The 17,866-nt window shown below is 53.6% G+C and overlaps 1 protein-coding gene across 1 annotated transcript; it reads left to right on the top strand.

Moving 5' to 3' along the window:
- Nucleotides 1-407: 407 nt before the first annotated feature.
- Nucleotides 408-17,543, top strand: LOC119002448 (DNA dC->dU-editing enzyme APOBEC-3G-like; the record flags this gene model as incomplete). The annotated part of the gene is made up of 8 exons (XM_037068364.1): nucleotides 408-705; nucleotides 1,139-1,287; nucleotides 3,378-3,487; nucleotides 4,018-4,056; nucleotides 15,029-15,170; nucleotides 16,388-16,688; nucleotides 17,116-17,265; nucleotides 17,434-17,543. Coding segments are annotated over 8 exons (1,299 nt in total), but the record flags the coding sequence as incomplete, so codon positions are not given.
- Nucleotides 17,544-17,866: the final 323 nt, after the last annotated feature.

Genomic DNA, 17,866 nt, shown 5'->3' on the forward strand with positions numbered 1-17,866 from the left:
GGAGGCTCCTGAAGGCGTGGACCTCAGGCACAAACAGAGGGGCTCTGGGAAGGCAGCCATGCAGAGGAGTCGCATCACACGATAGTTTCAAATCGGAACTCACGCAAATTCCATGGTGAAGGGAACATGGACAGTGTAAAGGGAGGAGGATGAGGTGCAGCGCCATGGGGAGCCGGGACTGGCTGACGTGGACTGACACGGCCTCACTGCTGGGCGGGATTTGTCACGTGCCGATGTCGTGTCCATCGAGAGTTTGGCCTTGTGAGCCCCGTGTGGAAATGTCACCCTCTCGGTGGGGAGCTGTGCCTGCCCTGATTCTGTGCTGGAGGCCAGTGCCTCCCCTGCCTCCCCCTGGCCCCGCCCTGCTCCTGTCCACAGCAGGTGACAGAACTCTTTCCTCCCAGGAGAAAGTGCTCTGGGTGCTGCAGGACACTCTGGGGGGACCCCGCCATGCAGAGCTGTGCTTCCTGGATCTGATCCCTTCCTGGGACCTGGACAAGAACAAGCGCTACAGTGTCACCTTGTTCATCTCCTGGAGCCCCTGTCCTGACTGTGCCACCAGTCTGGTGCGTTTCCTGCTCCAGAATAGCCACGTGAACCTGCGCATCTTCGCCGCCCGCATCTACAGCCGAAACTGGGGATATGAAGACGGACTGCGCCAACTGCGTGCGGCTGGGGCCCACGTCTCCATCATGAGCATTGATGGTCAGCAAGGACTCGTTGGCGGGGTGGGTAGCGGGCGGCCTGAGGGAAGCTGCTAGAAGGAGGTGGTCCGGATGAGAAGCCCTGGTGGAGAAGGCTGTCACAGCTGCCTGCAGAGCGGGTGTTGGACTCCGAGAGGACAGGGGCGTCTCCTGGAGAAGAGAGTTCTGGGGACAGATGTGTCCTGGTCCTGGGCAGGGAGGGAGGCTGGGTACATGTGCAGTAGAGACCCAGGGACTTCCGAGTAAAAGGGGGTGGCCCAGCCTCACATTCCACTGGAGGGAAGAATTTTCGGGAAGAGCTACGTCCCTTGGAGGAAAGGGAAAGGAGACAGTGAAACACTGGTGGGGACAGTGTGTCCCCAGGGGTCAGACACCACGTGGCCCCTCCCTGCTCCCTAGAACTGGGGTCACCTCTCTGTCCCTGTGCCCTTCAGAGTACCAGCACTGCTGGGAAGCCTTCGTGGACCACCAGGGACGACCATTCCAGCCCTACCCTGACCTGCACAAACACATTCAAGAGCAGTCACAGAGGCTGAATGAAATCCTCGGGGTGAGGTCCCCCCTCCCTGCTCTCCCCTGCTCCCCTCCCTCCTCCCCCTCTCTCCCTGGGCCTTACTTCCCTCTGCTCGGGCCTGCTCTGCGTCAGTCACCTGCTTGCTGCTGGGACACCAGCCCCATCCCTCCCGTCCCTTCTCACAAGGCCCCTCTGCTCTCCACGTCCTTGTGCCCCTCGTCCTTCCCCATCGCTGTAGAGCCCCGGACGTTTTCTCTGTTCCTCTTTCCACCTGCCACGCTCCCCACACCCTTCAACCTGCGTCTCCGTCCGGATTCAGGGCAACTGGAGACAGACTCAACCCTCTGACTGATCAGGAGTCTCCTGGAGATCAGCGGATAAAACACCTTCGTCAAGAAGAGAAAACCCGCCTTTCCCACCATCTCCACATTGATCTGAAGACACCGGCAAAATGCAAAGAGCTCATAAGAAATTTGTTTTTAAATCTGATTGATTTACTTTTTATTTAAAATCTATGGTATGTTCAAAACAAACCTTTAAGATTTATTCAGTACTTACAGAATCATCTTTGATTTTTAGGGAACTAATCATTTTTGTTGATTTTCTAGGCAAAGCAATGAGAAGAAAGTTTACAAACCTTCCACAAAGTGTTTTTTGTCTGTACATGTATCGTGACCTCCAAATAGTTCAATAAACACTTGCAAATGTGCTCTTCCTGTTCCTTCTCCTTCTTGCACACTCTCTGCTTCCGGGAAGCACACTCTGCCCTCTGAACCCGGTGTGTCCGCAGACGCATGGCGGGCCCTCCCTCTCTGACCTGGTCTCTTGTCCTCTAGGGCACTCACACAGCATCAACCAAAGGACCAGCTCCCAGGCCACCCAGGGCTCACCGGTCCCTGTCTCTCTGCCACCGGAAGTGGCAGCCCCAGGGCTCGCTCTCCAGGAGTCTGAGCTGCTCACCCTCTGTCATTCCCAGAGGCCGAGGCCTCGCCTTTGTGAAGGAGGAGTCGTCAGGCTCAGGTGTGGCCCATCTGGGTGCAGGAAGGAAGTCCAGGAGGGGAGAGACAGTCAGTTAGTGGGTGAGCAGCCAGGTGTCCTCTCCCGAGTGCTGGGTGGACAGGGCGGTCAGTACTGACCCCCGACCCTGAGGGCCCCACCCAGGGAGCGCTGCACAACTACCACATCTGATCAGTGAAACAGTTGTGCGTGGGGGGGGGGGGCGCTTTCATTACCACTGAGGGACTGAGAGGTGGGGTGGTGAGATCCCCAAGGTTACCCAGAAGGTGAATGCCAGAGTGGGTGCTGACAGAAAGATCCAGAAGGCTGGAAAGCCTGTGCCAGGTCCCCAGACCACGGCGCCCCTCAGATGTCCACAGGCCTCTCGTTCCCACTGCAGGCCCCTTTCTGGCATTGCCCAGGGACCCCTGTGTCCCAGCCAGACCTGCGCTAGGGACTCTCTCCTAGGGTGCACCTACAGCGCACAGTTCCCGTCGTTACCAACACTCGCCGAGACAGCTTTTGGGTTTGCCTCTTGCGACCCCTATTTTCTCTTCTTTACCACACCCTGCTCCTTGCCTCACCTGACACGGGCAACCGGGCCATTCGGGTGACTGGACAGGCACCAGCCGGAGCGGGCCTGCCTCAGACCGTCTGTAGTATGAGGGTTGTTGAGTTTGTGTAGGAGAAAGATTCCACAACACCGGTCTGGGTTACCCCGAGGGAGATGGCAGTTGGGAACCTGGTGGAGGGATTCTCCGGGTACAGAAAAAAAAGGTAAAAAACCCTCAGGACAAAACTCAGGGTGAGCTCATTCAAGAGCAGTGGTCTGCAGCCTCGGGGTTTAGGAGGACATAGGAAGTTCAAGCCCAGAGGGCCGTGGGTGGACCTAGAGCCAGGGCCCCCAACCCCGGCCCTGGATCCCGAGGATCGGTTCTGGTCCGTGTCCTGCTAGGACGTGGGCCACCCAGCAGAAGGTGAGCAGCTGGCAAAGGGGAGAGGCTACCGCCCGAGCTCCCCTCCTGTCCGTCCCAACCCTCCCCTGAAACACTGTCCTCCGTGAAACCGGTGCCTGGTACCAAAAAGGCTTCGGACCGCTGCTCTCGACTGAGCTCGCTCTGAGTTTTGTCCTGAGGGCTTTTTACCTCTTTTTCTGTACCCAGGGAATCCCTCCACCCGGTTGGTTCCTCACTGCCACCTCCCTCGGGGGTAACGTACAGGATCTGGGGGATACTGAGTTCTGCCCCCGGTGGGGGCGGGACGACAAGCAGGGGTGGGTGCTAGCCTTTCTTTAGTTTTATGTGGTGTCAGCCCCACGTTGGGAGGTGGTGGGGGAGCCAGCCAGCTGGGGTGCAGGCTGTTGTGCCCTCCCCGTGGGTCCTGCCTGCTCTGCTGGGGGCAGAGGCTGGCGGTGTCTTGCTGGGGCTGTGAGGAAGGTGTCCCCTAATCCATCTGACATTGGGGCATCACATCTACGAGACTTTCTCAAATCCCTATCTTGGCAAAGGGACAAATTCCTATCTTGGAATGGGTAGATATAAGGCATTTCACTCCATCTGCCTTCATTTTGCAAAACAAATCTGACTGGGAAATAGTGTTACAAGCGAAGGATCCATGCACAGGCCAGACCTCCGCGTCCCTGAGTTTTCATTGAGTGGGGGCAACGTGGAAAAGGGAATCAGGTGTTTTCTCCTCTGACCGCTGCCCTCACAGGTGGACCAGTTGTCAGGGAGATGCCCGAGGAGGGTGTCAGGAACAAGTTCCCGTGTTGTCCTGTTCCCCCCCCCCCCCCCCCCCCGTCAGTGTGGCTGACGACGCATCAGGAGGCCCTGGCAACAGGAGGTGGGGCTGGGACCACGTGAAAATTCACTTGCTTCTTAGAGTCCTGTCTATTTTTGTCCTGTTTAAAGGGGTGATCTAAAAGATTACTTTTAGGCATTTGTAATTTAGAATAGGTCAGAGCTCTTTCTATGGACTTTAAAGACGTCATGAGTTTGCAAATGTATTGGAACAAAAACAACAATCGGCTTTAAATGACAAAAAATAACAAACCCACCCCAAAATGACCCCGTCACAGATCTGGTTGTAATGTAATTGACAGGAAATCCTGTCCTTTCCATAAGACACAACATTTCAAAGTAACCATCAGAGTTACAATGAAAGTTTATTGGAACTCTGTGGACTCAATGGAGATTTTTGTACGGACTCTTGGAGATTTTTATATAATCTCTAGAATAATAATATTCTACTTTAATAATAAAATATGTGTGTGGGAATAGGATACAGTTACTATTTCTTTATTTGACAAAGCTCCCATGTATTTTCAGTGCATCAAACAAGCCTGATGGGTGCAAAGTTTCTCTTCTGTAGGTAGAAGGGCGAAACCCTTGGACTGTTTCAAGGATCCGTCGAGCGGTTCCAAAGGCTTTGCTAGGCTAAGAGGAAGCCTTGTAATACTGAAACCCCAGGGAGCTTGTCAAATACTCTTGACCTAATGATTATATATATTATGAAATAATTTTTGGTTCTCTATTTAAGGTGATAATGAACTGTGAAACATTAATATAGGCTGACAAAACTTTAGTTCTAGGATCGAGAGAGACAATTTTCTCGAAAGTTAGCCAAGGATCTGGTTGACAGACTCTGACACATAATCGTTATTTATTTATTCAGTTATTTTTATTGTATTTTTCCACGACCGTGTAGGCCCCTTACATGCCCCACCTCCCACCTGGCAGTCACCACACTCGTCCAAGTCCGAGGGTCCTTTTCCCTTTTTGCTCAATCCCTTCGCCTCCTTCTCCCAAACCCCCCGCCACAGCTCTCAGCCCGCTCTCCATCTGTGAGTCTGTCTGTTTAATTGGCTTGTTAGTTTAGTTTGCTCATTAGATTCCACCTGTGAGTGAGATCCTATGGTATTTGTCTTTTTCCGACTGGCTGATTTCACTGAACATAATGATCTCCAGGTCCATCCATGCTGTCACCAAGGGTGAAAGTTTCTTCTTCTTTATGGCCAAATAGTGTTCCCTTGTATAAATGTCCCATAGTTGTTTTATCCACTCATCTGCTGATGGGCCCCTGGGCTGCTTCTGTATCTCGGTGGTTGTAAACAATGCAACAATGAGCATGGGGGTGCTTATATCCTATCAAATTACTTTTGGGTTCCTTGAGATATATTCCCAGAATTGGGATCGCTGGGTCACAAGGCAGATCCATCTTTCAGTTTTTGAGGTCTCTCCATACTGTTTTCCACAGTGGCCGCACCAGTCTGCAATCTTTTCGACGGTGCAGAAGGGCCCCCCTTTCTCCACGTCCTCGCCAGCACTTGTTGTTTGTTGATTTCCTGATGATGGCCATTCTGACAGGTGTGAGGCGGTATCTCATTGTGGTTTTATTATTTTTTTTAAGATTTTATTTATTTATTTTTAGAGGGGAAGGAGAGAGGGAGAGAAACATCAATGTATGGTTGCCTTTTGTGCGTCCCCTGCTGGTAGTTAGCCTGCAAGGAACCGGCCTGCAACCCAGGCATGTGCCCTGACTGGGAATCGAACTGCGATCGTCTGGTTCGCAGGCCCGCGCTCAATCCACTGAGCTACGCCAGCCAGGGCTTCACTGTGGTTTTAATAGGCATTTCTCTGATGCTTAGTGACGCTGAGGAACTTTCCACATGTCTATGGGTCCTCTGTATGTTCTCTTTGGAGAAGTGTCTATTCATGTTCTTTGCCCATTTTTCATTGGGTTGTGTGTCTTTTTGATGTTAAGTTTTGTAAGTTCTTCATAAATTTTGAACACTAACTCCTTATCAGCTGTATTGATATAATAACACAGAATCTTTTGTTTTTAGGCAGATACAGGGAGAACTTTTTTCCATTTATCAGATTTGAAAAGAACCAAATAAATTGTGTATCAGTTTACTGATTCGGGCACTGGCTCTCGGTGCCCACGGCATCATGGATGAGACGTGAGACAAATTCACACGGACTACCGAGTCCTGTGGAGGAAAAGGGAAGGCAGGGCTACTCCCTCAAGGGGGGAGTGCCTAGGAGCGGCCTGGCAACTCTCTCAAGGGGAGAGTGCCCTGATCCTTGCCTAGACAGGATTTTATTGGGTTTAATTTGCACAGGAGTTTAGGTACAGCTTATTAATCATTGTCAGGCAGTAAACAGGAGATAGCACACAAAGAACTATTAGGGCTTATTCTGAGTCAGGGTCTATCAGCTTAAAAGGCTACAAAACTTTTAGAAAACAAACTCATTTCCTGCTTGGACCTTTATCATTGAACTAAGAGCATTCTTAGCAAAGCAGGGTTTTACATATCCTTTCCCAGGCCTGATCACCTGGGGAGCCCGCCATTCCCAGCACAGGGCTGCACTGCCCTCTGTCATTGTTTCAGACTCAAGTCAGGCAGAGGAGGCAAATAGCCAAGGAATTCTCCGAGACTTCTCACAGACTGAGGATTCCGGCTTCGTCAAAGCTGAGGGGTGAGGGGCCATCGCCCCCTTTCTCCATAGCCCCCCAAGTCCTTCCCTGGGGCCTCCACGTGATCATGCCTGTCTTAGGTCATTCCCCCCTTGGGGAATCTCACCCGTCATTGGCTAACCGATCAGGCACTGGGGGCCAGTTATGGAAAAAGGAGCAGAAGCGGCGCTCCTGCCAGGGAGATTAATTAAGCTTTGTCTTTTTAGTGGCTTATGGTCCGAAGGTCGCTCACTCAGCCTTAGCCCTAGGGGATTTACAGCTCCTGAAACCAGGCAAGGCAGTTCCCAGCACTTTACTTTTGATATTTAGAGTTCTTTACCTAATTAAACACATTATTCAGCCTATTTATACAGATTCCTCTCCAGATCCCCCGTCACAAAGCTGCCTCAGTGGTCACAGATGCTGCTGCAGACGCAGACGCACCTGTGACGGGGCCCGAGACGCACAGGCCCCGTCAGCGTGTTCGTTTTCAACTCCGCCAGAAACGGCCAATTCCACACCAAACTCTCTCCTTCTGTGTCGTCAGCAAGCGCCTCTGTGCTTCCTACCTTCCGCCACCTACTGTAAAAGGGCTTTAAAGTTAATTCGAATTCTTAATCCCTGGAAACTTTTATTTTGGTGACAAATATTACCAATTAGCATTCTTTAGATTGGCAAATATATTTTATGGGTTGTAGAAAGCAGTTCTTTCATTGGTAAACACACTTACATTTTCTTCTAATAAAGAATAGGACGTTGATTCACAGCTTCAAATTTATTTTCTAGCTTTTCTGCATTAAAAAGTTAAAAGTAGTTGAACTAACATAGGCCTGGTAATGAATGATTCGGTATTTACTTTCAATAACTTTGAAAGATCTTAACCAAAGTTAAAGCAGCTTTAATACCAAATGTTTTCCTGTACCACATGGTTCTGGAAAGAAACCACATTTTCTATTTTTACCGTACATAAAAACTGTATTTGTAATGATGGTAGAAAAGACACGATTTGTAAGTTTTATTGTCCTGACAACTTTAAGGAGCCTGGAGAAGGGGCTGAGAGATGCCAGCTTGGGCGGCCTTCAGCCGCTTCAGGTCTCAGTGCACCGGTGTTTTTTCCCTTTATATTGAGTGGGACGTAGAGGGTGTGGTTTGGGGCATTTAAAGACCTTTTTTTTCCTTTCTAACTTCCCAGTAGGAAGTCTTGTTAAGGCCCTGAATGAGCTGTAGAAGCAAAGGCAGGCAGGCTTGGCCTCATGTAGGGAACCGTCGGGGTCCATCCCACAGAGAGTGCTAACGGGAGGGGGTGAGACCCGGTTGGTACCCAGCATGGGGCGGGCATGAGACGAACGCAGTCATCATACTGGGGCGCTTCCCGCTCTAAAAGAGGACCGGAGTCGTGGGGAGAGTGGAGACAAGTGCCGTGGGCACGTGCACCCTGTGCCCCGAGGGTGGCCTTACCGAAGACTGGGGCTACATGCCCCAGGGACAGATTTACCCCACTCCAATGGGGGGGGGTGCTTCACAGTGGCCAAACAAGGGGGCGAAGGGGGAATGGGTCCCCTAGCACACCAGGGATGATCAGTTCCTGCTTCGCTGGACCCCACCAGCCAGGTGTCGCCTGGGACAGTCGTGTGGCGGGTGACTCTACATTCAGGGGCAGCCTTACCTTCAGTCTCAGCGGTGATGAGGCGTGTTGTGACGAGGCGTGTTTTGACGAGGCGTGTTTTGACAAGGTGTGTTTCCATGAGGGATTTACTCCGCAGCTCCAGGTGGTTTCCCAACACCGACGATGGGAAGTGACAGGTGGCTGAGTTAGAGACAGAATGAGGAAAAGAGACTAACTCCATGCCCGATGTGGGGGGCCAGGATGTTACCACTGTCCCAGAGCAGGGCTGCCTCCGGCCGGCCTGCAGCGAGTGGGTTCTTGACTTGGTCTAGGAAAGATTCCACAACACGAGTCCAGGTGACCCTGAGAACACATTTATTAAGGCAGGAGACAGCGAAACAAAGGAGGGACTTAGTGTGGAAGAAGTGACAGGAGAGAGCCTGGGCGGTGCTCGGCTCTGGTTCTCTAGGAAAGGCGCAGGGAAGCAGTGAGCCAGGGCGGGGCTGCTGTTAGCTCCCCGGGAGGCAGAGAACGGAGGGCCCTGGGGGCAGGTCCGGGATAAGCCCGGATTGAGCTGCCACTGCCCGCCGCTCCCCTGGCTCCAAATCTCCGAGGGACCCTTAGAGTTTGGAGGAAGTAAAAAATTTGTGCCCCGGAAGGGACAGGGGTGTGCTCCAGAGTGAGCTGGCTCCGAGTCTTTGTCCTGGGGACTTTGTATCTTTTTTTGTGGGTGAGATTCTCAGGGTGCAGTTTCAGCTGAAGATCCATCAGCTTTCCAGGTGTGTTTTAGGACACTAATGTGTCAGAATGAGCTCATGGGGTATTTTGGGAGCACTCCCTGGTCTGTTACGCTGCTTCACTTTTGAGTCTGTGTTTGGTGGGGTTTCTGTTGTGTCTGGCCTAACTTCATCGGTCCTGCGTTGAGCTGGCAGGAATGACGGTGCTTGGCTCTCTCTCTGTTCTCCATCCCAGACCAGGGAGAATTAGGCTTTGCTCTCTTTGGACAGAGAGGAGAGGCGTGAACCTTTCGCTCTCAGGTGTCCTTGGTTAGGGGAGATGAGTTCTCAGGACTCACCAGGGGGCTGACCTGAGCAGCTCAAACCATTGGGCCTTGTTTAATTCTCTCGCCCAGGAGTTTTCCCAGCTTCTTACTGTCCGGCCTCAGGGACCCGGCTGGGACCTGCTGCTGTGGAAACACTCTCTGGAGGCCACGCTGGAGTCTGGGTTTTACCGAAAGCCATTGGCTGGGGGGCTGGTAAACCCTGACTCGTTGTGAATAGGGGTGCAGGTTTCAGGGGCTCGCCTCCCACCACTGGCCAGACTCATTTCCTCGAGTCGTTTCCTTTCTTCCTTACCCTGGGGGTAGGGGTGCGGCTCATCCTCTGACTCTGGGTGAAGCCGGGTTTGGTGACGACTCCCCGACCCCGGGCGCTGCCCTCTGGCTCTGCCAGAGCAGAATTCCTTCGCCCAGGGCTGGGCTCAGAGGCAGTGCTGGATGCCCAGGCGGACTTCTGCCTTGGCAGCCTGAACGTGTCTGTCCCTGTCCATGGCAGTCTGGAAACTTCTTCTTCTTCAGTGACTTCATTAGTGTGTAATGAGACAAGAAGTATTTGCTTAATGAGACATTAAATAATACCGAGATATCTCCTGGGAAAGTTTTGGGTCTCTGTCTCTCACCACCAAGCCTGCCCCACCCGTCACTAATTTCCCTCTTCTGTAGAAAAAGAAGTAGCTGGCCCTGGCTGGTGTAGCTCAGTGGATTGAGTGCGGGCCTGCAAACCACACGATGATCGCGGTTCGATTCCCAGTCAGGGCACATGCCTGGGTTGCAGGCCAGTTCCCAGCAGGGGACTCATGAGAGGCAGCCATACATTGATATTTCTCTCCTTCTCTCCTTCCCTTCCCCTCTAAAGATAAATAAATAAAATCTTTTTTTTTAAAAAAAGGAAGTAGTTGGTGTTTCATTTTCCCATCACTTTACTTATTTGTTCATTTTTGACTAATATTAAGAACACCTGCTGGTGGTGGGCTTGCGCTAAGGCCCTGGGGTACTCATTTGAGTAAGTACCAGGGGTCTCCCCAACTCAAGGGGATTGTGTCGGGGGGAGGGACCTGCGAAAATGTGGGAATGGGTGAGATCATTTCAGCAAAGGCCATCGCTAAGGGCATACACAGGCGTTCTCCTGAGGGTGACAGCTGGTGGGCGGCGACTTTAATAGGTGTGCAGAGCTTGGGACTTCCATTCTGAGACAGAAGGGCTGAGAAAGGGTCAGCCCCGGGGGGACCTTGGATGGTCCTGAGGCAGGAGGGAAGCAGAAAAGGGAAGTGGGCCTGGAGAGCAAGGTGTGGGAACAGGGAGGTTGTGGGGCTTGGTCACAGGCAGGGCTTAGATTTAAAAAGAAGTTCAAGAATCTGCGTGGACAATGAATAAAGGCAAAAGAGTGGGCACTGGAAGGTTCTTCCATCATCCCAGTGAGAGGTGGTGGTGGAGACCGTGGAGACCGAGGTGCCCAGGGGGCTGAGGTGCCACATGGGGTGGGTTGGGGGCAGCGAGGGGGGAAGGACTTGGCTGCGGTTTGGAGATTAAGAAGAGGAGTCAGGTGAGTCCTCAGGTCTGGGCTCAAGCGCCCTGCTCACGGGTGAAACAGAATTGACCTTTATGTACTTGGGGGAATCTCAGAAAACCAGTTTGAGGGGAAAATACCCCACAAGGACTTCTATTCGGGAAGGTCAAGGTGTAGCGCCCAGCAGATGTCCAGGAGCAGATGTCTAGTAGGAAGCTGGTGTCCAAGGGCTGAGCTCGGGGAAGCAGGGGGACTGGAGATCCAGGGCCCTGGGCTGTGGGCAGGAGTGGGGTGCAGGAGGGCAGGCTGAGGCTCTTAGGGAGATGGTGGGAGACCTCGGGGAGCGTCTCCATCCAGGAGAAGGGGAGGAGCTAGGGAAGGAGCAGTAGCAGGAGCAAAATCAAGGGACAAGGGTGTCACCAGCAACTGGCGAGGAGAGCACCTGAAGATGAAGGCTGTGCTCAATATGCCACTTGGTGTTGCGTGAGGGGCAAGATGAGGACTGAAAACTATTCCCTTCCACTGGCAACGTGGGGGTCATTGCTGACCATGTCAGTGGCCGCTTTTCTGGGGCCATGGTCGTGGGATGAAAGCAGACAGGACTCGGAAACTAGGGACAAAACTTGTAGACACTCAAAATTCTTCTTTCTGTGAAGGGACGCCTTACTGTCCTTGGAAGCGAATGAAGGGAGATTCGACTCAAAGGAGAGTTTTTGTTCTGAAAGTGGGAGACACCAGCCGGTGGCAAGGGTCAAGCAGGGACCATGGCAGGGTGGGAAACTACAGAGGAGAAACCCCCAAAAGGAGTGGGCCTGAGCCCGGGGCACAGACTGAAGGTCGGACTGTGACTGGACAGAGAGGCCACGCAGACCACAGGCCACCAGTCAGGAGTGTGGTCTCTCGTTCAGTGCGTACTGGCCCCCGGAACAGCCCCTAGCACACAGGTGCTAATAACATGCGTGTTGAGCCAGTGAATGTGGCGCAAGCGGAGGTCAGTTCCCGGATGTACAGGCTCAGGGAAGGCTGTGCTGGGTCCTTAGCCGGGGGCCAAGAGGGTCAACAGGAGCGGAGTGGAGAGTCCCTCTCGCTTCCCCGCGGGGACATTGGCAGCACCTCGTCCCGTTGAAAACATCCACAGAACAGTGGCTTGCCTGTCCCCACTGGGGGGCAGCTCCACCTCTGTCATCAGCTAAGCTCCCAGATAGCCTCATATGTGAGTTTCAGTCCCTGGCTGATGCCACGCACTTTCGATGCCGGTGGCTGTGTGGACTTTCTAGTTTGCGTTATGTTGCAGGAACCACGTCGCTTCCTCATTTCATCGTCACGCTTCACGTTTCACCACATGGAGCCTGTCATTTGGACTGAAATATTCTTTTCTTCTCACGGAAAAAAATAACCACCAAAGCTAAGAACAATCATGATGAGTCTGGTTGTATTTGATTTGCATTTTCAGGTACAAATTCCTTTGGGATAATAATATACTTCATCTCTTTTCGGAACATTTTTTTCTTTATTGAAAGCAGATGCTTTGTCCCACAGTGGAGGAGTGGGTAAAAAAAGCAGTGGCACATTTACGTGCTGGATCACTGCCTCGCTGTAAACAAAGAAGAAAAGGTTACGTTTTGCCACAGCACGGATGGACCTGGAGTCATAACGCTCAGTGAAATAAGCCAGTCAGAGAAAGACAAATACCATATGATCTCACTTATATGTGGAATCTAATGAACTAAATAAGCCGATGAACAAAACGGAAACAGAGGCATGGACACATGGAACAGACTGACAGCTGTTGGGGGGGGGACTAGATGAAGGAGAAGGGATTAGCCAAAGAGCATACACGTATAAGCCATGGACTCAGACCAAAGGTGGTGATGTCCAGAGGGAGTGGGGAGGGTGGAAGTGGAGGAGGAGGAAAAGGGGAGGAAATAGGAACATTTGCCATAGTGTCAGCAATAAAAATGAAATATATAGGTTTTGTAAGTCTTTCATTTTTCCATTTTTATTGGGGCGTAACTTACAATTAAGTGCAGGTCTTAGGTTTCCAGGTAGAATAACTATCGCCCAACCTGAGTGGGGCTGGTCACAGAAACCCGCATGGGGGTCCCTCATGTCCCCTCCCCAATGATCCCCCTCCAGAGGGAAGCCGGGTTAACGCATCTGTTATCACAGGTTGATTCGTGCCTCGCTTTGAACTTCCTATATGTGGAATCAGAAGTATGAATTCTTTAGGTGGGACTTACTTTATTCCGTGTTGTATTTGTGGAATTCATCTGAGGCTCCCTGGAGGCTGACACTGCTGTGAGATGGAGAAGAAGAAGTCTGCAGCCAGATGGGTGGGCCAGCTCTCCTGGGATGGGCACACGACCCTTGGGGAAAGCACTGGGCCAACATGCAGTGGTATAAGAGGAGCCTGGATGGATGGTCTGTGGGACACAGGGGCATCCCCTTGGGGACAAACATGGATAGCTAGGGCTCAGGATACCTCAGCCTGGAACACAGGGTCCCCACAGTTGACATGACATGGAGGTGGAAAGGAAAACACGGTGGCCATTCCTGAGGCTGTGCACGTGCGGGGCCCTTCTGCCCCAGCACCGACCTGGGGAGCCCTGCTCCCTCCGGGAGCCTTTCATGTCGTCCCTGGGTAATGGGCTGGGAACGCTTCCTATCCCATCTCCTCTCCTTTCATGGTGGCCTCCTCGGAAGAGCTCAGCACAGGATTGGCCCCTCCCTCCCCTCCCTGGACCAAGGATGAAGCCATGTGCTGCCTCCCAGAGCAGGGTGTCCCTCCTGGCTGAGGCCCCGCAGGGCCCTCCATCCAGTAGGACCTTGGCCAGCCCTGCACTGGCTGCTGGGGAGACTCAGGGCTGGGTGCCTGGGGCCCGTCCTCCGGGGGTCTGGGTCTTGTGCCCATCTCTCCTCAGGGTAGGAACAGTTGCCCTGACCCCTGCCCTTGCAGATGTGTCTTGCTGTACCATGCTGCCCAGAGTGACCACAGCCTCCTCAGACTTCAGTGGTCCAAGGACAGTCCCCATGGCTTCCACGTGTGGCCTTTTTCAGAACAAGGAAATAAAAACCTAACATGTCTCCAAGGGCAAAGGAGGTGGCTCCTTCCTCTGTGACACCATATGGGTGGCATGAGTAGTCTGAGTTCAGGGAAGGGGTGAGGCAGAGTATTGCCAACTCACCAGTATCTGGGTGCTCGGATGGCATATAAGACACTCAGGTTCTTGGAAGTGTCCCAGCAAGAGGACACAGGCTGCGACCAGGCAGAGAAGCTAAGGACGCACAGCCAGAGATCCTGAAGGAACTCGGACATGGAGCCCAGCTCAGCACCCGTGGACAGGTACTTTCCACCCCTTGCAGCACCTGGACTTCTGAACCCTTCCTCCAAGCTCCCTGATGGGGACAGACCTTCTCCCCCGGGGACACCTCTGCTTCTTCATCTCCCTCCCCAGGGCCCTGCTCTGTATAGCCTGGACCCCTCGGCAGATGCCCACTTTGCTGTCCCTCCCACCCCCCCAGGCCCCGACACCAGATGTGGGGGAGTCACCCTTGAAGGTCCCCCAATCCGCTCCCTCCATCCCCTGTGAGGCCTCTTCTTCCTGCTCTGAACTGTGGGCCAGGAGGTCACGTTCAGATTTTGTTTCTGTTTGTGTAAGGGGCATTATTGCTTTCATAATTACAAAGAGAATATCATGAGTTATTTGAGAAGATGCCATTGGCATTCTCTTTTCCCAACAGTCCCACTCAGGAATGTGCTTGGCCCACAAAGTGCCATGTGCCTCAGGTTCAGCCTGAAGACCAGGGGGACACAGTCCACTGGGTTCACACCCACAGGGGTGGGTCAGTGGGTCAAGGGCAGGATGGTGATGCCAGGAGAGGGGACCCAGCCCACTCAGGCCAGAAAAACTGGTCCCTATCAGAGCTCTGAGAACCCCCCACTGCTCCTGGGGGGGACCCTGACAAAAGCACAGGGCTGACATCCCCAGGAGCCTGGAAGGGGTCACAGAGGGAGGCTAGGTGACTCCAGCTCAGAGTGGACCCCCATCCTCTATGGGTCCAGCCGGGACATGGGGTGCAGGGGGAGCCCAGGGTGAAGGGGAGGGGATGTGCAGAGAAGGGCAGGAGAACTGGGGATCCCCGGAGGAGCCCCATGCCTGTGAGTTTTTCCCACCTGTGTCCATAGGCCCCGGATGGATATGGCCACCTTCACTGAGAACTTTAGTCCACAAATGCTGAATGAAACACACCTGTGTTACGAGTGGGATGTACCAGAAGGTGACTCCAGGATCCCAGCAGACCAGATGAAGGGCTTCCTGCGCAACAAGGTGACGGACCACAGCAGGCAGGGCCACCTGCCCTGGGACATTCAGGGGGAAGGTTTCAGGGAGCAGCAGGTGTCCTCTCAGCATTGTCCTTTGGTCCCCCAGCTTCTGTCACTTTGCCTAGAGACAGGGAGGACCAATGCTGCAGTGACAGGCAGCTTTGAGCCAAGCAGAATAGAGGAAGTCCCAGTGTCCAAGGGCTTCCTCTGTCCCCTCCTGCTGAACCTCAGAGGAGAGGTCCAGATAGAGGAAAAGACCTCTGGACGTGGGGCCAGGTTCCCCCCTGTCCCCTGCCTGGGGCAGCCTCTGGCCAGAGAGCTGGAGAGCAGCCTGGTGCTCCCTCCAGTCACTGTGTGGAGCCCTGGGCAGGCTGCTGGGCTGCCCACAGCTGCCTTGCTGGCTGCACTGAGCCCAGGGATGCCTGCTGGGTCCCCAGGGGCCCACACACTCCCACCCGGGCTCAGCACTGCCACCCTTGGCGGGACTTGTCCCCCTCACTGAGGGCCTGGTCCCTAATCCTTCTGTCTGCGGTTGCACAAGTAGCCACGAGCCTAAGAGCCCCAGTGGTGACATTGCTCCTGTTTCCTGGGCACCCCTGCCTCGGTGGCCCTCAACCCTCTCTCCCTCAGGAGGGGAAACCCAGAGTAGGAACTGAAGCACTGGTGCTGGGAGGGAGGGCGAGGTAGGGGAGTGGATGGAGAGCAGGGCGCACCCCTCCCTGGAGCAAGCAGCCCTCTCTGTGCCATCACACTGGTGACCTCGGGGCTTGCCAGCCTCCTCCCTCTGTCTTCAGCTCTTCATGTGGCCCCACACAGGGGAGGCTCCTGAAGGCGTGGACCTCAGGCACAAACAGAGGGGCTCTGGGAAGGCAGCCATGCAGAGGAGTCGCATCACACGATAGTTTCAAATCGGAACTCACGCAAATTCCATGGTGAAGGGAACATGGACAGTGTAAAGGGAGGAGGATGAGGTGCAGCGCCATGGGGAGCCGGGACTGGCTGACATGGACTGACACGGCCTCACTGCTGGGCGGGATTTGTCACGTGCCGATGTCGTGTCCATCGAGAGTTTGGCCTTGTGAGCCCCGTGTGGAAATGTCACCCTCTCGGTGGGGAGCTGTGCCTGCCCTGATTCTGTGCTGGAGGCCAGTGCCTCCCCTGCCTCCCCCTGGCCCCGCCCTGCTCCTGTCCACAGCAGGTGACAGAACTCTTTCCTCCCAGGAGAAAGTGCTCTGGGTGCTGCAGGACACTCTGGGGGGACCCCGCCATGCAGAGCTGTGCTTCCTGGATCTGATCCCTTCCTGGGACCTGGACAAGAACAAGCGCTACAGTGTCACCTTGTTCATCTCCTGGAGCCCCTGTCCTGACTGTGCCACCAGTCTGGTGCGTTTCCTGCTCCAGAATAGCCACGTGAACCTGCGCATCTTCGCCGCCCGCATCTACAGCCGAAACTGGGGATATGAAGACGGACTGCGCCAACTGCGTGCGGCTGGGGCCCACGTCTCCATCATGAGCATTGATGGTCAGCAAGGACTCGTTGGCGGGGTGGGTAGCGGGCGGCCTGAGGGAAGCTGCTAGAAGGAGGTGGTCCGGATGAGAAGCCCTGGTGGAGAAGGCTGTCACAGCTGCCTGCAGAGCGGGTGTTGGACTCCGAGAGGACAGGGGCGTCTCCTGGAGAAGAGAGTTCTGGGGACAGATGTGTCCTGGTCCTGGGCAGGGAGGGAGGCTGGGTACATGTGCAGTAGAGACCCAGGGACTTCCGAGTAAAAGGGGGTGGCCCAGCCTCCACTGGAGGGAAGAATTTTCAGGAACAGCTATGTCCCTTGGAGGAAAGGGAAAGGAGACAGTGAAACACTGGTGGGGACAGTGTGTCCCCAGGGGTCAGACACCACGTGGCCCCTCCCTGCTCCCTAGAACTGGGGTCACCTCTCTGTCCCTGTGCCCTTCAGAGTACCAGCACTGCTGGGAAGCCTTCGTGGACCACCAGGGACGACCATTCCAGCCCTACGCTGACCTGCACAAACACATTCAAGAGCAGTCACAGAGGCTGAATGAAATCCTCGGGGTGAGGTCCCCCCTCCCTGCTCTCCCCTGCTCCCCTCCCTCCTCCCCCTCTCTCCCTGGGCCTTACTTGCCTCTGCTCGGGCCTGCTCTGCGTCAGTCACCTGCTTGCTGCTGGGACACCAGCCCCATCCCTCCCGTCCCTTCTCACAAGGCCCCTCTGCTCTCCACGTCCTTGTGCCCCTCGTCCTTCCCCATCGCTGTAGAGCCCCCGACGTTTTCTCTGTTCCTCTTTCCACCTGCCACGCTCCCCACACCCTTCAACCTGCATCTCCGTCCGGATTCAGGGCAACTGAAGATGGACTCAACCCTCTGACCGAGTCTGTTGTCTTCTGAGGAACTACAAACGAACAAATGAAAACTCACCATCTCCAAACTGATCCTCAGAAACCACCAAAAGTTCAAGAGTTCATAAGAAATTTGTTTTTAATGAATCTGATTGATTTACTTTTCATAAAATCTGTATGTAGAAATATTCAGCAGTAATATTCTACTAAATACTCAGAAACATTTTTGAGTATTACAGAAATAATTATTTTTATTGATCTTAAACACAAAGCAATGAATAAAAGATTAAGAATGCCCCCCAAATTTTTATCCTCTGTGCATGCATCATGAAATGTAAAGAGTGCATCAAAC

The sequence above is a fragment of the Sturnira hondurensis genome, unplaced genomic scaffold (assembly GCF_014824575.4).
Source record: "Sturnira hondurensis isolate 20B ecotype Veracruz unplaced genomic scaffold, ASM1482457v3 Scaffold0017436, whole genome shotgun sequence".
NCBI classification, from domain to species: Eukaryota; Metazoa; Chordata; class Mammalia; order Chiroptera; family Phyllostomidae; genus Sturnira; species Sturnira hondurensis.